At 48.9% G+C, this 23,658-nt stretch overlaps 1 protein-coding gene across 3 annotated transcripts in view; it reads right to left on the bottom strand.

Annotated features, from left to right (window-relative positions):
- The window catches only part of TOX2 (TOX high mobility group box family member 2), a 154,463-nt gene that overhangs the window by 12,760 nt on the left and 118,045 nt on the right, over positions 1–23,658 (bottom strand). For all 3 annotated transcript variants that reach the window (XM_074843361.1, XM_074843363.1, XM_074843362.1), the window contains exons 4-5: positions 13,555–13,794; positions 8,890–9,117 (exon numbers count right to left, since the gene is read on the bottom strand). In XM_074843361.1, the coding sequence (XP_074699462.1) occupies positions 8,890–9,117; positions 13,555–13,794 (468 nt within the window). The remainder of the gene's footprint in view (positions 1–8,889; positions 9,118–13,554; positions 13,795–23,658) is intronic.

The raw sequence follows: 23,658 nt of genomic DNA, 5'->3' as shown, positions 1-23,658 counted from the left end.
CTTGTCAGGAGAAAAACCTGCAATTCATGGACAGTGAGAGGGCGGGTGGATGAGACTTCCTTAACTTAAATGCAAATAAATGAATAACCAATAAATTCTGTGCTTATCTTCATCCCCATCACTTGCTTCTTCTGCTACACCTTTTTTTTTTTTTCCACTCTTCATCTGTCCTTGTCTCTTAGACAGCGAGCAGGCACTGTGCCTCACTTGTATTTGGAAAGCGCTGCCGGGTGGTGTCTGATGCAGCAAGACTGGGAAGGGGCAGCCGAGTAGCGCATCCTCCTGAAGGGAGAGGGGGATTGCTCCAAGAAGGAGCCTCCGTGCTGCTCGGGCCAGCCCCTGCCCCAGCCCTGGCCACGAGCAGGGCTACAGAGAAGGGCAAGAGGGCGAGCCCAAGGGGTGTTCCCTCTGATGCTCTCTCCGGCTCTGGAAGGTTCCTGATGGATTATCTGGTTTGTGACCACAGACTCACAGAGTGGTTTGGGTTGGAAGGGACTTTTGAACACCATCCAGTCCCAACCCCCCTGCCATGGGCAGGGACACCTTCCACTAGCCCAGGTTGCCCAAAGTCCCATCCAACCTGGCCTTGAACCCTTCCAGGGAGGGGGCAGCCACAGCTTCTCTGGGCAACCTGTGCCACTGTCTCACCATCCTCATTGTAAAAAGCCATCCCCAAGGGCTTCCTGCACCTACACAGTGCTCCATCGAGGACACTGAGCAGCGAAACCGCAGCCCGATGCTGGGGAAATGCCGTGCTGACGTGGGAAGAGCAGATCCGAACAAAACTTCTCACGAATCCTCTGTGTAAAGGCAGCTCTAGTGCAGTATTTATAACCTTTAAAATTTTAATTTAAACATTGACAAAACCATGTTACTTTCTAATTAAATCCCATTTTCTCCCTGGGATTTTAATTTCAAAGTAATTTATCAGATTTAAGGATCCTCAAAACATTTTGCATGTTTTTCTTTCTAACCTGCCATGCCCGCTGATTTATTTTCCTTATTCGTTAGCAGGAGGATTCATTAGTCATTAAGTGAGTGGGTGGGTTGGGGGGGGGGGAGCAAAAATAGTTAACGATTATGAAAACAAAAAATCAGAGCTGTAAGAAGCATATGTTGGGATCGTAATCCTGACACCTCTGTGTCTCAGCAAAGCAGCTAGTAATTGTACCGTAATGAAATGTTCTTGTTTGATAACCAGTTAATTAGAGAAGACAATTATTCCAAACCCTGCTGACGCCCACGAACAGCTCCATGTCGTGCAGGCACTGAATGACAGCCGGAGCTGTTATCGGTAACCTCTGCATCCCAGCCCGCCTGCTTCAGCAGAAACGCTGCTTCCCCAGCCTGGGGAATGATGAAAAGAACCCAAACTCTCCCCAAGAAATCAAGGGGTCCACTGATCCCAAGTGAAAAGGTCTCTGCTGCAATCTTAAATGGAGTTTGGGGCATTTGCTTCAGAAAAGAGATAGGCTGCCAGGAGACAAGAGATGAAAAGTGCAGCAAAGGTCTCCAGGAGGAGAGCTGAAGGACTCAGTTTATTCAGCTAGAAGACCAAGAGGAGCCACAGCCTCCAAATGCGACGCAGCAAAGGAGGCACTGAACGATCCTCTGCATCTACTAAAGAGGCAATAGGCTTAAATTGTAACAAGGGAAATGTTGGCTAAGCAAGAGGAAAGCGTTCCTAACAGTAAGGATAATTAAGCACGGGAAGAGATTGCCTGGGGAGATGTGTAATCTCCACCACCGAGGGTTTAAGAACAGATTAGGCACATATCCATCAAGAATGGCTTAAGCAGAGATGATCCTGACTTCAGGCAGCAGTATGGTGTGGTTGACCTCTTAAGTCTCTCCTTGCCCTCCTTTCTATGACTCCATGACTGGGGTTTTTTTTTCCCCCAAATGCATAAATTTGGATTTTATTCTGCTTGTAAATCTGGAGGGTTTTTCTTGTAACTATTATACACTTTCCTGCAAGATATCTCTTGGGATCATCATCATCTATGGCTTATTCATAAGATGACTCGAAAGTACTTCCTCCCTGCACGGTGGTGTCTGCCACACCACCTTTCTCTTTGTGCACGGCCTCCACACAGCCATCGAGAATGCATATAGCAAACATGGCCATGTCATCCTTATTCCTTCTCAACTCTTCCTCACCTACTCACACTCTCCTCTGTATCCCTCCTGCTCCCTTCTTGGGGAAGACTTATTCTGTCCCTCCCCACTATTAAAACCAACTAACTCAAGCTACCGTGTGAATCTCAGCACATCTCCTTCAAACTAATACCTACAGTCTGGATTGCTAAATCCTGAGGTCAACAAGCTCAGACAGGGGAGGTGCATGTCAATGATGCCCATCATGAGGTTGCTGGTTAAGCGGTGCTCCGCTTCCCTCAGGCTCTCCCAGCTATGGCACAGGAGCTGCTGAGTATCTGACATCCCTCAAGACACCTACATAAGAGGCTCTGGCTATGGGAACTATTTGCATGGTTTCAGGAGAGCCTCTCCTTTACCCTGGTGGAGATACAGTGTTGTGAAGCAGTCCTTTGGAGAATGAGTGGATAAACCCATAATCAAGTAGCAACTACCATTGATTAAAGCACCCTGAAAGATTCCTGCTTTCCTCTGCCTTGACTTCATGGTGCCACCTGGGTGTAAGTCATCTGTCACTCCATGTGAGGGCACAAGTGTGTTCCCAAGACAACCCACAGAAGACTCCAAATGAAACAGAGGAGGGTGACAAATCCAACCCCTAACCTCCAATGAAAAGCACACAACATTCATCTTTCCCACTTCTGATCTTGCTCTCCAAGAACAGAAGTCACACCCTCAGAGCTGCTTTTAAGAGCAGTTCTGACCCTTCACATCTTCCCTGTCATTATCCTGGTCTCCACCAGACCTCTCTTGAAAACTTGTTTGGGATCGGTGCTTTCATCCTTCTCTGGTACATGGCTTTCCTTGACACCCAAAAGATCCTGAAACCTCCCTCCAGGCCAGGGCAACTGGTTGGACTCTTCCAGCCCCTCCCTGCCAGGGCTTTGGGGCAGCAGCAGGAAACTCCAACCAGTGGTGGCTCCACCGCTGACAGCTCCGTACAATGTTACATTTATGGTTGGACTCGATGATCTTAAGGGTCTTTTCCAACCTAAATGATTCTATGATTCTAATGCTGGAGGTGGGCAGTTTGATGGCCACGCTGCCAGGCAGCACCTCCTGCACGTGGGTCCCATGGGATCTCTCCCCTGCGGTGGCTCTGTCATAACGCAGCTTTACAGGTGGCCTGAGATGCCTCTGTCCCACCACAGATATACGCGGTGTCCTGTCACCAGGTGATGTATCAGGTTCAACAAGCAGACGGATCTGATTAGATGGGTGATCTATTATTTTCTGCTGAGTGAGGAATTTTTCTGCTGGGTAATTTATCCCTGGAGTGTGAACGCTGTGTTATTCTCCAAGCTGTGCATTTGTATGGGAAAACCACATCAGCATTTGGCCACTGAGTCCCTTAGCATTACTGAACTGTCCTGGTGAAGCGGGGCTATTGCAGGCAAGAACTCCAGTACCTTTGTATCCCCAGTATGTCCCCACACTCATAAACTCAACTGGAAATGCTGATTTTGTCCAACTTTGCTGCTGCTCACTGAGGATGGGAAGCCCTGGTTTAGCCTGAGGCTCACTCAGCAGATTGCTCAGGAACTTCTTGAAGCCTCTGCTCTGAGTTTCCAGGTTCTAGGGAAACACTGCCGCAGTGCTTTGAATTTGTTGCTGGATTTCCTAATGAAAAGAAGCAGGTTCCAGAGACATCTGCAACTGTCAGCTTGGCACTGTTCCCCAGGCTCCAAACCAACATCCTTTTCCCCCAAAATACAGTGGGCAATGGGAAGGTGCTCACAGAGGGAATAAGAGACCGTGGTAGAGAAAAGCAAATCCTACTGGTGACTTCTCAATATGCTCTGGAGAGTTTCCAGGCTTCTGACCCAAGTGAAATCCCCCTGCAGAGGACAGCCACCCAGGGCTGGGTGTCACCTGCTCTTGAGCGGAGATGCCCTGTGGCAGAGTTGGTGGCCCTGTGGAAGGCGCGGAGGGGGCTGCAGCCCTGCCAGGTGGCACGAGCTGGGACCAGGCTGTGAACACTATGTCCATGCCTAGTGAATTAGCAGTGTTTGCTCCAATGTAGGGCTCAAATTCTTCTGTCAAATCAGGCAGCCCTTCTAAACCTCGCTGGATAACGCTGCGAACGCTGGTCTGTATCTACTAATGAAGAAAAATAACACTGAGGAACGGGATTTTGTGAGCCTTGAGGAGGGACCTGGAGCTGCAGGCGGATTACTACGACAGGTACCCCATTTGATGATAATGGCTGAATTAGCATTTCACTCTCCACCAAAGTCTAAGCTATCTCTACAGGAACAGCTGTTAAACTATTTGCAAAGTTCAAAGAGTACATATTAATATTTTTTTTCCCTTGAGTCACATTCTTCAGATTCCCATGTAAGCTTCTTAGAAAGGGCCACGCCAGCTGTTGAAGAATGAAGATTACAACATCCTGCTAATGCAGTGCTGAAGATATTTAAAGGTATTGTTATTTATTACTGTTATGCACGCATGGCCACACTGGAAGGGGTTAAAATGGGGAAGAAAACGGCGCTTTGCCGAACAGGTGTCCTTGAGCAGTACCCAAGGACACGGAGATTGCTAATCCTGTATTCCACAGCATGATCAAATCACCAGGCAACAGATATAAATAAAAAAAGGCAGGAAATAAGGAAATTTAGATACAAGTGTGTCAGAGGGAAAATGAAGATTCATTGTGAAGAGGCTGAGAAGAGAAGAAGAAGGAACAAAATGACAAAGGCACAAATGATAAACCAGTAAGAACAAAAGAAAGGGGGGGGGGGGGGGGAAGCCTCTCTGTGAAATACATGTCTGTGACAGCAGCAGCCAAATCAAAGATGCTCCTAGATTATATGGTTTCTTGCATAATATGCATTCCGGTTCCCGCTCGGTGTTTGTCTTTCAGCTAGTGCACAGGGAAAAACCATCTCTGAAATGGGACGTGAGCAACCTTTATTTTGCTTGTTTCATCAGGAGGAGAAAGCAAATTTGCTTTGTGGGAGCAGCAGCACCTGCTCAATGGCAAATAAATAGCTACAGCTTTGATATTACAGTGCATATAATCATTAGCAGCACAAATGGCAGAGGATTAACCCTCTGCTTGCCGGCCTGAGCTACCTGGCAAAGAGGTGGCGTCTGGTTTCTGCCTGCAGAAATGCTCCACGTAGCGTCTGCGGGGCGAGCGCAGCTGGAGCGGGGCTCAGGCTCTGCCTGCCTGGGGGGGTGGCACAGGACCACCCTTCCTGGCCCCAGGCACTGGCTGTGTTGCACCAGCAGCATGGCTACAAGCCACTGGCACTGGGGTTTCCTCATCCCTCTGGCACTGGCACAGCAGCCACCCCATGCTCTGCATAACTCCTGTGTACACGATGGAGTCGGGAGGGAGGGAGGGATGGACACGTTTGCAGGCACAGCAGGGCACGTGTCAAGGGCTCCTGACATGTGGCAGGGGTTCACAAGCCCAAAACACCCTGGCTGAGGTTGGGTTTATTGGCCAGCTTGCTTTGAACCCCCTCCCTAGTTGCTCCCTGCCTGTTCTGCCTGCTGCTCTCCAGGCAGGCAGGAACCAAAACCCACCCAGGGCTGGGGAAACACTGCACCCACTGGAAGGTGGAAAACAAGGTTTGTAAACCTCATCTGAAACAGAAACTACAGTGATGTAAAGGACTGCTTAATAACTGCATGGTGGGGCTGGGGTCTGCACATCAGTCCTCTGGAGACGTGATGCCCCAGCCCCACCCTGAATGTCTCAGGGCCTGTGAGAGATCCAAGTCTGGGACCACAGGCCAGCCCTAAATCAGATCCTACGGCCCCAAATCCACCCTCTTTTTTTATTCTAGGAAGAGGGGAAACTTTCTTTAACCAAAACCTTCGTCATAATTGAGCAAGAATGTCCAGATTTGGCTCTTGCTTGCCTACTTTGTCATCACCGTGTTGGCTTTTCCTCGGGCTATCTTCTGTACTTCTTTCTGCAGTAAGAATATGAAGAAATTCTGTTGTCAATAGAGCTAGGAGCAGTGCACCAGGTGAAATACTTCCCTTTTCCACCCTTCCACCCCTCCCCAGAGAATGACGCTCCTGCTCAGCGATGAGCTGAACCACAGTCTGGTGCAGCCTGGACTCCCAGATCCCAGCAGGATTTTGGCCACTGCTGCATATGTCCTGCTCGGTCACTGTCCCCTCCTGAGATGTGCCAAGAGAGCGCCTGGCACGGGCCGCTTGCCTTCATCGTGAATGCATCATGTCCTACAGTCCTTGGGAGAAAGGATCTGCAGGACAGCCTAGGCACTTGTTTTCACATATTAAAGATATTTTGTTAATGCCTTTTTTTTTCTTTTCCTTTTTTCCTTTCCAATGCTTTATGAATCTAAACAAACTTGACTGGGGATGCTGGCAGAGGAAATCAAACAGGGACTAAATAAACTCTCTTCCAGCCAAACACTTCAAGAGTGAACGTGCCACATCGCACAAACCAGCAATACGGTCCCAGAGCCAAAGATAAATAGTGTCCCTCCAGCCGGAGTCCTGGGCAGGGAGGTAGCTGTCGTGGGAGAAAAGTATACAGCTGGAGACAAAGCCAGGAAGTTAATATTTAAGCATTCAGACAAGGAACAAATGACTTAATTAAATCAATTACAGAGGGAGAAATGGAGCCACTTAGAAAGCGTGTGTAAAGAGACAGCAAGGCTGCTACTATCTCATAAAAGAGAAGAAGGGAGAGTTAGCAGGGAAGATAAACGGACTGGTTTAATCCCTGCTGTTAATTAAGAGCTGAGCATTTGCACTGCGCTGAGTCAGGGTCGCACCAGCACTTCCATTATATAAACCACATTTGCAGCTGAGCTCAGTGCCCAATCTACACAGCTATTTGTAACCAGATGGAGTAAGGGAGAGGCAGACCATTACATTGGGAGGGATGAAAGCAGGAGAAAGAGGTGACATAAAAGCTTTTCCATGCTCCTGAACCTCCCATGCCTTGCACCAGTAGCCCAAACCCAGCCCCTGCCCTGCAGCTTCCCAGGCAGCAGGTCTGGGGACAACCTGCTGCACAAGGAGGGGATCTTCCTCCCTTCTTCAGCACGAGAAATTCCTGCATGATCCCCCAGCGATCCATCCAAAGAGGAGAAAAGGGAGGATCATAAAAACATTAAAGCAACATTTTGCACAGTATGGAGACTCCAAATGGATTACAAGAATCACAGAATCACAGAATCGTCTAGGCTGGAAAAGACCTTGAAGATCATCCAGTCCAACCATTGACCTAACATTGACAGTTCCCAACTACACCATATCCCTAAGCGCTATGTCGACCTGACTCTTAAATACCTCCAGGGATGGGGACTCCACCACCTCCCTGGGCAGCCTATTCCAACGCCCAACAACCTGTTCTGTAAAGAAATGCTTCCTAATATCCAGTCTAAACCTTCCCTGGCGCAACTTGAGGCCATTACCTCTTGTCCTGGTGCTTGTTCCTTGGTTCAAGAGACTCATCCCCCCTCTCTGCACCCTCCTTTCAGGGAGTTGTAGAGGGCCATGAGGTCTCCCCTCAGCCTCCTCTTCTCCAGACTAAACCCCCCCAGTTCCCTCAGCCGTTCCTCGTATGACATGTGCTCCAGACTCTGCACCAGCTTTGTTGCCCTTCTTTGGACATGCTCAAGTAAGGGCTTTCATCCCAGAAGATGCCTGACTTGGTGCGGGGTGGAAAGCAAGACTATTTCCTAGCATAACTTCCATTTAAATGATTTTTCCTCCCTGCTGCTCCCTCCCCAAATGTAGCTGCTTTGTATGTTGGCCATGGTCACCCAATGGGAGATGGAGCAAGCCTGAAGTTGGCAGCCAGGCTCTAGGAGAAGGGCTCACCACTCATGGGGATTGTCAGTTAAAGCATGTTTGGGTTCAGAGACACATCACACAGTGTCGGATCTCGCTCTGCCTGATAAAAAGACATACTTGCTATGGAAAGTGTTCCCTGGGGTTTTCTCAATAGGCAACAAGCAATTACAGGCTTTTGTAACTGACTCAGCATCAACAAAACAGTTAAAGCAGGACGTAGAAGTCTCTCTATGAAGCAGGCTGAAAGCAGTGACAGCTTTGGGGCAGAAAGTTTTCCTCTGCGAGGCCACTTCAAACATCTCATTCCTAAGAGTTAACATTAGATTCGAGGGCAGTGATGTAGAGAGTTAACAGTTTTTAGTTGGTTTGCTGTCACTCCTTGTAAGTAAATAAGCAAATACAAACCCATGTCCCGTCTAAGGCTGTAAAAAACCCATGTCAGGGAAAGGCCACTGATGATTTTGCAAAGTATGATCTTAGCAAGAATAATTAGTTGTCATAAAGATTTGCTCTTCCTCATGTAACAATAGAGGTTTTTCTAAAAAGGGGGCAGAGGCAAAGCCAACTTAGAGCATCCTTCTGCAGCCCCATCCCTGTCCTGCCTGAGACACAGGTCAGACCCCCCCCTCCTTGGGGCGTGCGGGTGGCAAAGACCTGTGTGCAGGGCACCCCAAGGACGTGGCCGAGGGCCAGGTCACATCGCTGCCACACGGGCTGAGAGCTGGGAGTGCAGCATGCAAACCACTCGAGCATCGCTTGGAGTGGCAGTGGGCACTTCAGCACTGCTCCTGAAAATAGCCTTCGTTTCTGTGCATACACTTCAGCCTGTTTAAGCCCCTGGCCATGCTCCGAGTGTGCTTGGGGAGGCTCTGATGCTCTGTACCGTGGAAAAATACATTTCAACAGTTGAAAGAAAAAAAAAAGAGATCAGTAACTCACTTGTTTTTGCTCTTCTCCTAAGCTGTCCCACATTGACGCAACAATTTTCGATACGTCTCCAAAGGTAGCATTGGGGTTCTGCCCTTTGATGGCTGCTTGTGTGTCTCTGAAAAACAGGGCGTAGGCTGACACGGGCTTCTGAGGCTCATTGGGATCCTTCTTTTTCTTCTTCTTTTGGCTTTTGGGCTTTTTGCCCAGGTCTGTTGATGGTCTTTTCTCTCCAGTAACCTGCAAAACCAAGAGATGGAACTTAGCGGTCAGCAGGGAGTAGTTCAATACAAGTCCCTGCTACAGCTTGTTAGCAAAGAGGATGAGAGAGGGCACAGGCAGAGGGCTCCCAGCGTGGCGAGGAGGGCAGCAGCCCTGAGGGTCTCTTTGGCCCCGATGACCCTCTGGGATCATTACACAAACTACTGGTGCGTGCCTGAGCCTGGCTTGGGTGCCTCCTCACAGCCTAATTCACAACTTGGCTTCACCCCTTGCTCCTCCAGTGGTCCCTGCTCCAAAGCTGAGGCTTTCCAGACACTCATCCTTGGTCAGCCCCCTTCCCCCTCCTCCTCCCTGGCATCACAAGCTCACTCACTCCTTGGTCTTCTTCTGGGACCTCTCCAAATGCCTTGCTTCCCAGCCAGATCCCTTTAGCAGTCCATGAATTTTTCCAAACTCGGCTTCCACATGGTTTGTGATTTCCAGCCTAATAATCCTCCTCTGCAAGCTGCTTCTGACTTTCCTCGCCCACGCGTGTGCTGGTGGCTCAGCCTCCCCACTCCCTAGGCAGGAGGCTCGTGAGCACTGACCAAGCAGCACCAGCAACACATCAGCCATCACACTGGGGCCATCTGAAATTTGTTTCACCCTGCTAACAGGTATGTACCCCTATCCAGGAAAAATATCCAGGCAATAAACTACTTTACTGTTATATATTAAACGCTTTGCATGCACCGCTCACTCTTTACAACTGCTCCGGGTGCAGCTGGGTGACTAGGTCGGGCTGCACCCACACTCAGTGCCCTGTAAGTGGCTGAACCAAGGGGAGCAGGACACAGGCAGCAGCAGCTGGACTTTGTGGCTGCTCAGCACAAGACACTGCCACTGGGCTGGGAAGTAAAACAGCAAGGCTGGAAACAGGGATGCTTCCAGTGAAGGCAGCACAGAAAGAAGATGCTATGGCTGAGCCTCCGCTGGGATGCCCTGGGCAGGCCGTTGAATATACGGGACTGCAGAAGCCTCTGTGTGATGGTGTGCAAAGGAAAAGACCCCTAGAAAGCACTTGGACGTACATCAAAGCCCTCAACACATTAACAATGGTCAGTGAAAGCTCACGCTGCAGGGAAGCACTGTTACCCTTATTTTATAGAGGAGGAAACACTAAATACACCAGAGGTTAAACACAGCAGAGAATAAAACCATTTGCTGCCAGTTGGCTGCTGCACTCTGGATCCTCGAGGGCAAACAGGGTGCCAGCACCTCTGCCTGCAGACCTACTGTGCTTGAGCACCAAGAGCTCAGCCACTACCTGACTTTGGCAGTCCCTGCTCTACCAGGTGCATGGGCTAATTATATTCCTTAGAAAGTTGCCCAGTCTGTCACTTAGAGGTCTAAAAAAAAAACTTTAAAAAAATCAATTGACACAGGTCTAAACATCAAGCCATTGTGAAAACTATGTGTCCCAGTGAGTGCTGGGAGCAAAAGGCCTTTTCTCATGATGGATTTGCTGATTTGATTGTGTGCTTGGAAGCACTGGGATTTAAGAGGCTTCACTTCAGCTGGCACAGGCCAGGCACAGGGAGGAAAGGGCAGCAGCACTCCTGTTCTCTGCTCAGCAGCTCTTGACTGGTCATTAAGTTCAGTATCAGCGCAGTGACATTTGTCAAACAGACAGTGACCATTAGTGAATGAGCAGAGAGACCAAAAAAATCGCGTTTAATTTAAAATTGCCCAATTGGGCTTGAATGGGAGGCCTGGAGGTGAAAGGCCAGCTTATTAGGAGAAAAAAAATTCATGACAGGGCTTCAGCCCATTAGCAAGTGAGATGGTATTTTAACTAACTGTGATCCTGTTTGATTCACTTAAGTGCCGTGGGGGGGGACCTGCCCCCCTCACAGCCGTTGACCAAGCGAAGGAGCCGGGAACAGGCACAATGCAACACAGCCGTGACAGTGGTTTTACAGTCGGTCCTGCTTAGGCAGCACCAAAGGGCAGACAGTATTTATGGAAACCAGACACTGCCTGAAAGGCTGCCTGGAGCCATCAGTTCCCAGGAGGGAGCAGAGCAATCAGGACTTTGCCTGGTTTTCCTGGGGTTTACCAGCTGTGATGCAGCACAGGATGAAACAACAGCCCAGCCCTGGACTGCAGAAGATGCTTGAACAACCTAAGCCACGTTTATGGCTAAAAGAAATCCCCGGTGAGCCAGCAACTGCATCCCCCAAGGGCTAAGCCATGATCAAAGTGATCGTGAAGGCTTGTGCAGCGGGGTAAAGTGTGTAGCCACCAGCCCCTACACGGACCTGCTCTGGAGAGGCAGCAGAAGGTATGTTTAACACCAGATGTGGACTGGGGCAATTCACTGGTGACAGATGTGATCCCATAAACTGGTGGCTTGGTGCCTTCTTAGATGTTGAACCCGTGAAGAGCAGGAACCCCATGGACACCATGATTTTGATAACTATGCAGAGAGATCGCTAATCCAACTGGAATCTGGGCTGTAACTACCTCTCCCTCCTGTGTACAGCCCCCCCGAAGCGATGAGGCAGATAAATGCATCAGTGAGGCTGGGAGACCTCCTAAACTCATGAGCTCCCTAGCTCAGAGGACCTGCTGGACCTGAACTACCTGCTGGCATCAGACCCATTTCTTTAATGTGTGACCTTCTTGGTCACAAGATTAATTTCTGCTTGTTAGATGTTGCTTTGATGACTTGTTGCAGAAAGGCCCTTAATAGCCAAATGAAAAATGACCGATGGGTGAATACAGCAGCTGTGTAGATAGAGAAAGCAAACAGAAAGCTGCAGGCCACACCACGGTTCTGCTACTTTCTTTACACTTATGGTCTCCTTCCTCCATCAAATACATCATTCCTCTTCCACCTGTCTTGCTGGGTAGTTTACAGGGCAGAAAAATGAGGGGGCATGCCCTTAGAATTAGGAAAAATTAAAATCTCTGCAAGTTCTCATAATTTGGACGTCGCCAAATTCTTCCTACCCCCACGGGCATCACTGGCTCAACATGAACAGAAGATCCAACCCCAAAGCCATGTCCTCCCTCCCCAGTGACTCCTGCAGCCCCAGATGGCAGGGAGGAAAGCTGGGTGATGCTGAAAGAAGCAGAGAGAGAGAACCTGGAGTGTAACTAAGCTGAAACTCATTTTCTGCTGACATGAAAGATTTCAGCTCCCAGGTAATTGCCTGGAGCTGTGTGACATGGGCTCTGGGAGATGGCAGACAGTGGGGTCCAGTGGCACAACCATGTGGAATTGCAGAGTTTGAGAAACTCCATCTACTTTCAATCACGTGTATCCCTTCTTTTTACAGTTTTATTCCACTGAAGCTGTTTTTGCATCTATGTGTGCACTCTGCTTTGATATGTACCAGTCTGAAGTGAAAGCTGCCAACAGATGAAAAACTACAGGACTGATGTGAATATATTTGCCTGGATTTTCATGGAAAGGGAAAGGTTTTTGCTCAGTCCTAGCATCTTCCTAGTTTTCCAGTCTCTGTGCTGTTTGCTGCTCTGGTTATACATTCAAATCCTGTCACAACCATCCATTTTTGTGGGATAAGGTTACGATCCCAGTGCTCCTGGTGTCATCCTTGGATCAGCACCTTCCAGGAGAAGGTTTTCTATGAGAGGCTTTAATCAAAGTCCCCCAGGGAGCCCAGTGATTGACCTGTAGGCATGGAGACCCACTGGGTGTTGAGGCAGCAACCCTGTGATTGCTGCAATTTTCCCTCAGTAAATAACAGACGGAAGACTCATGGAACACAGCATGTGTTGTTTGCTTTGCTGGTGCACCTTGAGAAAGATGGGCGACAACCAAGATGTCCCCAAAACCCTAGGAAATCCTTGGGTTTCTTGACACCATGCTCAGCAGCAGTTGTGTTGGCTGTAGAGGCAGACTTTGTGCCACTAAGACATTGTTGACTACCTAAAACACTGTCTGGGTGAACTAAAATGCAGAAGACTCTTCCTTTTTTATTTCTGGGTTTTTTTTCCTTAGGAAGCCATGTATGGTGATCTCAGTTAAATCCCTCCCTGTGTTATTTTCCTTCCATGTTTTAGTCTCTTCTACCTGTCACCAGAAATCTAATTTTGCACCCAGGCCTTTGCAGAATGTTAGCTCTGAACCTGTTTTTCTCATCAAAACCCTCATTGGAGGAAACTCTGCAGCTTGATTGACCTGGTAAACCGTGGAGAGAACAGCCCAACTCTGACTGCCAAACTTGCTGCAGGCACAACCCAAGCATGTGTGCTAGCCTGCCATGCTGTACTTCACCCTAGGTTGGAAACAATCTTCCCATCCTTGGGAAAGTCTCCCACTATATATACATATTTTTTAAAAAAAGACCAAAATTCTGTGCTCTCGTTAGCGCATTTTATCCCTTACTGAAAAACATCATCTGCTCTTTTCTCGCTGTCTGTTAAAACAGGCGTGACTGCACGTACCTTATAATGTGACTCTGTCTCCTCTTCCTGAGTAGAACTGGAGGGAGATGGTGTAGCAGACTTACTTCCCGGGGGCGATGGGGAACCGTGGGTAACACCGCTCCGCATCCCCATCTGAGAAATCAGCTGTGACTGGCTGAGCGCGCTCATGGGGCCGGCTAACATCCCGGGGCGATTGATCAGGGGCACTTGCCGGTTGGACTCATAGGACGTGGCGTCTGAGTGGACCATCTCCTGGATCTGAGTTAGGAGAGTATCACTTGGTAATTACAAAATGTATTTATTTGTTTATTATACTGTCAAATCACTTTAAGACAAACTTATTAACAATTATTCTACACAGGTGGTAAAGTCTTCCTCGTGCCCCCTTCCAAACAAGCCAAGAGTACCATGCACCCAGGGCTCTGCTTGCGCCATCGCCCTGCCCACGGGACTACAGAGAGGGGCTAAAATGTCTTTGTACATCAGTGTGTCCAGGTGGCTCAGGGACCAGTGGTGTCTGACCTCTACCAGGGGTCTGAAAGAAAAGTTCATAAAGGAGCAATTCTTGGCCAAATCACCGGGAGAAGGGAGGGCATTGTAATGTCCTGGGCATTTCTGGAGCCAAGCCTTGCTGCTGCACACGCGAGGCCATCGCTGAGCACCAGCACATGTTGTTCCAGGGTATTTGGGGCCTGTGGTTGACAGTCCAGCCCTGGGACATCAGCGATGAGGCATCAGAGGCCGTGGACCCCAAACATGCTCTTTCTGAGCAACACCCGGCATTGATATTTAGTAACTGCATAGGTGAAAAAATACCTGCTTGTGTACCTTATGAAGGTATCACAACCAACCCACCCACACCCTCTGTATGGCTGTCGGGTCGCTAGTGCTACTGGGGTTAAACCTAGAAGTAGTAAGCACAAAAGCAGCCAGTGGAACCCCAGGTCCCTGCTCCCACCACGTCAGTCTGCCCAAAGCTGTGACACAACCATCAAGCCAGAGGTTTGCATGTCCCCAAGCACCATGACATGCCTTGAGACGGACCCCAGCGAGCGAGGGCAAGCTCTGCTGGTGGTCACCACCTCATTACAACTCCTCCTGGAGATGACTCTTCCAATTTTAAATGTTGCGACCAGTTCCAATCCCACTGAAATGAATGCAGCAGAAAAAAAAAGTCCAGACAAGGGCAAAGAAAATTATGGGCTGACTGTTAAGATTTCCCAGTGAGGGAAGAAACCAGAAGCGAAGTATGCGTGTGTAGGTAAGAGATGAAGGAGGAGGCTACATGGTAGAGTTGTCCCCAGAAATGAAGAGTTTCCTAATACCTATTTATCTGTTCTTATAATGTGAGAGTGAGGGGATATCTGATGGGACCGAAAGGCGACTAATCACACACGGCTGCAGGGCTGCACGGACATGGCAAAGGCCACCGGCACAAGCGCTGCCTCCTGAGGCTGCTGAGCCCAATGCTCTTGAAAGATTTGAAAGAAAAATGAAACATATATATATGGCTAATAAGAAATGTTGAATGTTACATTAGACAAAATAAAAGTATCTTGTGAGGTGTATATCCCCCCATATCATGGCATAAACCAAAGTTCAAGTGGCTGGGTCGGAGCAGCAACAACCCCCTGTCCTGGCCAAGGAGGGAAGATGCTATGAGATGGAGACAAATCTGGCCATGTTGTAGGTGCATGGAAGGTTTTGGAGCTGCCCTGCTGTCTGCTGAGCCAAGACTCCATTTCTAGTTTGTACCATTTTTGCTGAAAACCCCATTTTCACCCCAGGATCCACCCTGGCCCAGCCACCCCCCAGTAGCAGGGCTCAGCCCCACTGCAGCCCCTGTGGGAAAAGCCAAGCTGCCTCCTGCCCCACAGCCTCATCCAGCCACGGAGAAAGCCAGTGGGAGGGAGAGCAAGCCCTGCCTGAAATATATTCCAGACTTTTTCTCTTTTATATTAATCTGATTAATGTTAACATGAGTTTAAAGACCCAGGCTTTATTTATTAACAATCTTCATTTCCGATAAGCCCGCTGAGGTGCAATCTCTCATTACCAGGGGAGGCTTGCCAACTCCATTAGCAGCACATACAGAAAGAAATCTAGGGAAGACCTGCAAGGGCTCGGTAGGCTTCAGAGGAAATAAATCCAAATGCAAAACCAGATTTACTGCTGCAGGTCAGGAATCAAGAGCTTTACACAACACCTGACAGCATGTTCTGCTCTCTTTCAGATTCTCCATCAGTAGAGGAGCGTGTGTCAGGGGAACGGATTTTCCTAGATCTGCCCTTTTTCTGTATTAATTACTAAGTGCAGGGATTTAACTTGCAGGAAGAAAATAATTTCTTTCATTTCAACAGCACAAGAAGTCTGACCGAGGCTGACTTAGGGGCTGCGCTGGATCGCTGTCCTCAGCTTTGGTGGTTGCAAGGAAACACCAGCTCACAGAGGCAGCAGGGTTGGCTTTGCTCCGTCGTGGAGCCGAGGAAACTCACTCCTGCTTGAACCATGGCAAGTTTTACGTGACCTTAAAACCCGCCTTACTGCTGAGGTCTGGCCTCTCCTTGCTGGAGAGCAAGCACGCGCCCGTGCTGCTGCATGGGAAATCCCCACCAAAAAGACATTGAGGACATGCATGTTGCAGCCAAGCAAGATGGGGATGGGCAATGGGCAGCACAGGAGGCATCAGAGAGGCAACTTTTGCATTTGCAATTGAATTTGCAAATGTCGTGGGAATGGCCAGGGGTGAGACAGGCAGCAACGGGGAGCCTGCAAGGTGGGAAGACAGGTCAGCACCCATCTGTCATGTAAGCGGCAAGCTCCTTCCCAAATTCCAGTGAAAAAGGTACATTTGTCTTGGATTTTGTCAGTTTAATCTGGACCTTTCATGCTGGAGAAGATCTGCCAGCTGCTAAGGAAAAGAATAATTTATTGTCCTTATTTTAAATTTAAATGAAGAAAAAGTTTAGAAGACGGGTGTTTTAGGAATAGGGAAGGCTATGAAATGTGGCTTAAAAATTTTTTAAATTTAAAATAGCTCATTCACATTTGCAGCCACGGCAGTCTCTTGGGTAAATACTGTATTAAGACAATTTTTTTGAAACTTTTATTATGTGGCCAATAGACCACAACGGCTCCGTTTATCCATTAAATATGTAATCATACACTTTTTCTTTACAGTGCATGTTATTTACGCATCAGAGCAGAACAAGTCCAGGAGTGCAATTATGGATATGGGACACGTGCTGCAAATGCTTATGAAAATTTGTAGGAAAAAACAGAAACCTGAGCCCCGGCTCAGAGAATCCATGCAGAAGCCTCCTGCTGACAGCAACCCAACCACAGCCTTCTCTTAAAAAGCAGAGACACAGCATTTTTCCTGGGACATCCCCCTCTCCCAAGGATATCTTAACCCAAGAGGCCTTCTCCCAAGCAGCTGCCTATTTCTTTACATCATTAAAAACTGGTGGTTTTACTTAATACCTTTGCTGAATATTGCTGGTTCTGACCCCCTCTCTCACTCTCGATGTCTCCACCTCTTCTCCCCCCAGCCAGGAGGTTTTGCAGATGGACATGTACAGCCATGACCCTTGCATGCAACTCTTTTGACTGCCAGTCTGGAGGGGCAGGATCCGGCCCCACCATTTGTCACTCATTAAATTTCTTTCCACTTTCCTTTTTTAAAAAAAATTGCAGTTTTGGAAGCAACACACCAGGCTACCAGCTCCTCACAGCCCCTGCCCATGGCTCCCAACGTCCTCAGGACTGGAGAGGGTGAGCAGTGGAAAAGCCATTTGTGTCCTCTAGATGTAAAATGTTTGGGGTGAAAATGAAGACAAGCAGCTTTAGTGCAGCCCCAGCACTTCTGTGGGCTTTAGGGTGATGGTGGCCTTTGCTCAGACTGGGGAAAGGGTTAGTCCTGCTTTCTGCTGTGAGACCCTGCAGACACTGAGCTATTTCAGGGGCCTTAGTTGTGCACCCAAACGAGTTGATATCCCCTCCAAGAAAGACTCAAGGAAAGAGAGATCCAGCAGCAAGATTCAGTGATGCTCCTCTGCAGCAAATGGCCTAATTAGGCAAGTAAATGATGAATGAAATTGCAATGATGGCAAACCAAAGTGAAAGAAGGCAACGAATGCAACGTTTCCCCTGTTAAAGCAAACAGCCTCTTCTCCCACTGCACACCAGTCCATCCAGGTGGGATGCAACCCCAGCCACAGGATTACTGGGGCTGCACCCGTGCCTTCCCCCTCCACAAAGTATTCAGCACCCCCGCAGAGCCCAATGGAAGCACACGCATAATTAAATAACTGTCCTGCAAACGCGATAGCTCCGTCACCAGGAGGAGTGGCTCTGAGAGCTGGGTCAGATCCCGTCTCCATCCCAGGCATCCAACGCAACAAGCTCACCGCGAGGTGCTGCAAAAGGCTCGGGATGTGTTTGCAGCCTCCACTGAAAAGATGTTTTGCATCTCAGAGGAAACATGAGTGAAATGTGATGTAGTCATAGCTAAAGTAATTAAGTGCATCTTACTTAGCAGATTCCCAAAGGCTGTGCTAACTCAAAGACAGCTTCTTTTTTTCCACAATATTTCAATTTTTTTAATGAATATGCATATCAGGCCTATAAACGCTCTAGCTAATCCTAAGAAGAAGAGAAAAATAGGCTGACAAACAGCACATGCTCTGCGCCCCTTGTTTCTGGGGAGAAGGGTAATCCAGCGTGAGTGACAAAACACTGCGAGGAAGAGCCTGGTTGGGGACCTGGGTGCTCTGCTAGCAAAGATAATGTTTTGAAATATGTCAAGTCGAGCTGCAACTTAAGAGCCCCCCAAAATCCATATGTAAAAGGCAGCTCTTTCCAGCAATAAGGGCTACAGCACTGACCAACAGACATGGGGCTCAGGCAGGGACAGCTGCTGTTGTCGAATATCCTCTCCTGCAAGATCCTAATTCCCAGCTGAAGCTTTGAGGCAGGTCCCATCCCTGTAACCACCTTCTGCCTTCCCTTTGCATGGGCTTTTACTCCTCCTCCTCCTGCATTCCTTGGTTTCAGCCACACCTTGAAGATATCACCACGTTTTGGTGGCAGAAGTAGAAATTCAGACGTTCTTGTCATTCCCCCACGGTGTGTTTTGCCCTTGCTGCATACGTGGAACAGTGATGCTCCAAGCTGCTCCAGCCTCGCCGGCTGCCGGCTGGGCTGCGATCCCAGGTGGGATCTGTGCCGAAGTACTTGCAGATGTTACCCAGCAGGAAAGGAAGAAATTTGGCTCGAGCTCGCCGTACAGTGTTGGCTGACCCCCGCTGCACCGCAGCCCCCCGAGCTAAAGCAGAGTTGGGTAAAGCAAGAAGTGCAAAAGACGATGGCCAAGACCAGCGGGAGTGGACAGATGGCACAGCCCCAGCCCACGGGCATCGCCCCACATGCTGGGGAGACCAGCACATACTGGGGACCACCAGGCTTCCCACCAGGCTTCCCTGCAGAGAAGGGCTGGGGGTACTGGTGGATGAAAATTTGGACATGAGCTGGCAATGTGCACTTGGAGCCCAGAAATCCAACTGTGTCCTGGGCTGCATCAAGAGAAGTGTGGCCAGCAGGTTGAGGGAGGGGATTCTCCTTCTCCGCTCTCGTGAGACCCCACCCCCAGTACTGTGTCCAGCTCTGGGGCCTCCAACATCAGAAGGACATGGATCTGCTCGAGCGGGTCCAGAGGAGGCCACAAAGAGGGGCTGGAGCACCTCCCTGTGAGGACAGGCTGAGAGAGTTGGGGGTGTTCAGCTGGAGAAGAGAAGGCTCTGGGGAGACCTTAGAGCAGCCTTCCAGGACTTAAAGGGGGCTTATAAGAAAGATGGGGACAAACGTTTTAGCAGGGCCTGTTGTGACAGGACACAGTTTTAGTTTTTTTTAAACTAAAAGAGGGTAGAGATTTAGACTAGATATAAGGAAGAAATTCTTTACTGTGAGGGTGGTGAGGCACTGGAACAGGTTGCTCAGAGAAGCTGTGGCTGCCCCCTCCCTGGAAGGGTTCAAGGCCAGGTTGGACGGGGCTTTGAGCAATCCGGTCTAGTGGAAGGTGCCCCTGATCATTGCAGGAGGGTTGGACTAGATGACCTCTAAAGGTCCCTTCCAACTCAAACCATTCTATGATCCTATGACTGCCACCCTTCCCGGAGTGAGTTCACATGGGTGGTCTGAGCAGAGCTGCTGGAGCCTTCCCCGGCCAGGGTCTTCCTCCCTGGGCGAGAGGAGCAGCTATTCCAGGGGTCACCACAAGGCTCCTCGGCGGCACAGCTTACCTCTCCTTAGGTTTGTTCCTGAGAACAAGCCATTACAATCACAATCAACCAGGGAAAGAAATTATCTGCTGAACAGCTTTGAAGCAAAGTTTTCCCAGCAGGCTTTTTCTGTATTGAAGTTTAAATGTAAACGCATCACCATAGCTGAAATGCTTAAAGATGATTTACTTAAAAAAGAGAGAGAGCAGGAGAGAGAGAAGCTGATAAGAAAATATATCCCCAATTACCACCCCTCCTCTTCCCGATTTGTAACTGCTCCTAATAAACTTTCATGGTCTATGTAACATGCTTTAGTGCAGTGACAAATTTCTGCTGGAATTTGAGATGTCTTGTTCAGAGTAATAGCTATCTCACACAGGTGCCCAGCTGCTATTGTAAAATCAGTAAGCATTTAATTGAAACAAATGACTATAATAATAGTACATTATCCCTGCAGGCTCATAGCCATAACAGTTTTAATTATTGAGTTAAGAGTCAAACTAATTTATCCTTTAAAGTAACAGCCACATCTTTGGTTCCACCGATCATCTTATTACGAATACGAGGGGAACAGTAGGAAAGGATTTAAAAAGGAAGCAATTTATTTTTGTAGGGGCGGGGGGCATTTATCATATGGCAGAGGCTTTCTATATGTAGTGGAGTTCCCAGCCATGGTTGCCACTCCCCAGGACAAGCCTCCCTCCCAGATGCTCCTGGTCTCCAGAAGGACCAAGCATCCCCCTGCCAGCTCCTGGGAACCTGTAACCCCATCAGGCTGCCATGGGGTGGCTTTGCTGGCCTGACAGCAGCAGGGCAGGAGCTCATGGGAGTTGGTGGTGCCGGCTTTGGGGGTTTGGGCACATGGAAATTTTTTGGAACTATACTGAAATTGTAGTTTTTCTTCATCAAACAGTGAAAAGAAGGTTTTACAGACTCAAGTTTGCAAAGGTGATCCGAAGGAGCATCCCTGAACTCAGAGTCAGGCAGCAAAGAATCCACATTCACAATTTAAGAAGAGTATTTCTGAGACACAGACATGCCCTCGGGCAGATTTGAAGGCACAGCTTTCCCAGGCCCTCGATTTCATGAGCCTTCTTACTTTTGTCCCGGTGGCTGTGACACAGGGGATCTAAAGCATCGCTGTGAGCCCACTGGGCACGACATGGGAACTGCAGGAGGGGACGGAGCAGGACAGAGAAGGGGTGGCTGCACGGAGGCACTGGGGCAGGGCAGGCGCTGCCCACTGCCCCAAACCCTCCCTGCCAGGTGTGGTTCAAAGGCCGCCCATGAGGATGGAATCACCTGCTAAATCGCCCAGCGGGTGATCCCTGGAGCAGGCCCTGTGTGCAGCCTGCGTGGCCAGCCTGTGCTGCCAGCCCCGGAGCTCCGCATCCCATCACCTGCCAGACCGGAGGGCTCTCACCAGACTGTCCTTCACCAAAGCACCTGCAGATCACAATCAAACCCCTCCCGCTTTGGCCAAAGATGCAGAGTGCATCTCTCACCAAGTTTCCCACCCTGCTCATTGCACGGATGCTTTCTGGACTTCTCCATCACCAGCACCCACCCCAAAGCACAGCTGCTCCCCACATCTCACATCCCTTTTCCAGCGCCACCATCTCCAAGGAGAAGAGTTCTCATCTTGAAAGATTTTTTTTGCTCCTGCAGGTGGGACAATATTGGTTCTCCACACGCATATCCATTATTGGTGATCAGTTCACCAGGCCATGTAAAAGCTCTGCATCACTATCTTCCGCCGCTTGCCTACTCACTGCGTCATCTACAAACTTCAGTGGCAATTATTTAATGCTTTCTTTGGCAAAAATATGACGAACTCTGGGAAGACAGAGTGACAAGCTGATCCACCAAACTTGTGTGACATTGATTTTGCATTGTTCAACTTTCTCAACATACTTTGTGCTTCCAAGTCAAATGTCTTGCAGATGTCTAAGTATATTATGTTAACACTGTTACCTTTATCACCCAAACCTGTAATCTCATCAAAAAGATATCAAGTTAGTTTGACAAGATTTGTTTTCCATCAGCCCATGTTGATTGGCATTAATTATATTACCTTCCCTTAATTCTTTATTAATTGAGGCCTGGATCTGCCACTCCATTATTTTGCTGAGGATTGATGACAGACTGACAGGTCTGTAATTACCTGGGCTGTTCTGTTTCCCTTTTTAAATATTTGCACATTAGCTCTTTTCTAGTCCTCCAGAGCTTTCCCAGTATTCCAAGAACTACTAAATACCAGCATTAGCAGTACTGAGAGCTCCTCAGTCAGTTATTTCAAGCCATGTGCAGACAAGCTAGCTCAGCCTGATGACTTACAGAGGATTTGAGCAGACATATATGAGAAAAGAATGTTTTACAGTCCGCTTTAAACGCTACATAATTTGAAATCCCAACCTTTCTAATTAATATTGGTAGTTTCAAATGCAATGTTTTTGAACATGGAGCTTCACCATAAAGCCACACAGCTGACCCCAGACAAGGCTCCCAGGGCTTGTCCCGGTTCAGTTGTGTTTATCTCTTACTCCTCACCTGTTTGGGTTTTTTTTTGATCTGCTTCTGTTACGACATAAATTGCTCCATGTCTTTGACAGCCTCGACCACCTCTGCATGTTTTTCCCCACCAAAGCAAAGTTCCCTCAGGTGCCTGGCGGGCAGGGGAAGGCAGGACTGAGGGCTGGTTTTGGAAAGCACCTGCCTGACAAGCTAAATTCAGCACTTTGACAGGCTGTGATCTTGTGTTACGATATCCTGCTATTACGAGGGAAAGAATCCTCCAAACACAATTAACACTTCATCACGAAGATAAAGCGCTGTAACTTCGGGGTGAGAACGGTGGTGTAAAGCAGGATAGAGACTGTGCTTGGCAAATGGGAAATATTTCTTATTAATATTCTCATGGCTCCTGGTGCTGGAAGGGCACAGCCAAAAGGAGCAGACCAACTCAGTACAGCATGAACTGAATCTTGTTATTTTCCTATGATACAACTCCCCAGCATTGTCATCTACCAATAAGAACATTATTGTGGACTTACACAGCAGAGATGTCCACAAGGCTCCCAAATCCAGAAACTCCCACTCCCAGGGAGTGCCAACCAGGTAGGAGTCCTGCTTCAATGTGTGTTTCCCTCTCTCCTGGCTGTGGAGTTATTATACAGATTGCAAATGGTCAGGGCTTTAAAGCACCTCAAGATGTCAAAAGACAAACCCAAGCTAGCTGGACCTCCGGATCTGTCCTCCATCTCAGCACTGCTGCAGACCTGCACCCCTAGCTGGGATGCTGCTTCTTAAGGAGAAGACCAAAGTATTGTAAGGTCTTGGCTCATCCTGAGTCCTGAATCCCACCAGCTGTGTGATGATGGAGAAACAACACAGCTGAGATCGGGACCTGGACTGCACATGGGACGTTTCCTATAGCTGACCTACAGCCCCTCAGCCCCACCTCGCCTGCACTATGGAGACCCCAGGACTGACCTGGGCTTCCTTGACGCTCCTGAGCTGCCTCATCACCAGTGGACAGGTGACACTGTCCTTGTACTCCAGTGTCACACAGTGTCCCTTTGACTTGAGGGAGGGATAAACCCTGCTCCTTGCACTGGAGATATTAGGGAACAACTCGACAGGATGGATGCTGCAGAAGCAGAAGCAACCACGACTGGTGTCAGGACTGCTCCCGGGCACGGGGAGCTCAGACTTCTCCCCTCCCGTAAGACACGGTTCCTCCAAGGTGGGTTCCTACCCTCCCACTCCCTTCACTGCAGAGCGATGTGCTGCCGTGGGGACCTGCCAGGCAGCAGGACTAAACCATCCATCCCCAGATGATCCC

Source organism: Strix aluco, chromosome 17 (genome assembly GCF_031877795.1).
Source record: "Strix aluco isolate bStrAlu1 chromosome 17, bStrAlu1.hap1, whole genome shotgun sequence".
Classification (NCBI taxonomy): domain Eukaryota; kingdom Metazoa; phylum Chordata; class Aves; order Strigiformes; family Strigidae; genus Strix; species Strix aluco.
This window is presented reverse-complemented; position numbering and strand designations above follow the sequence as displayed.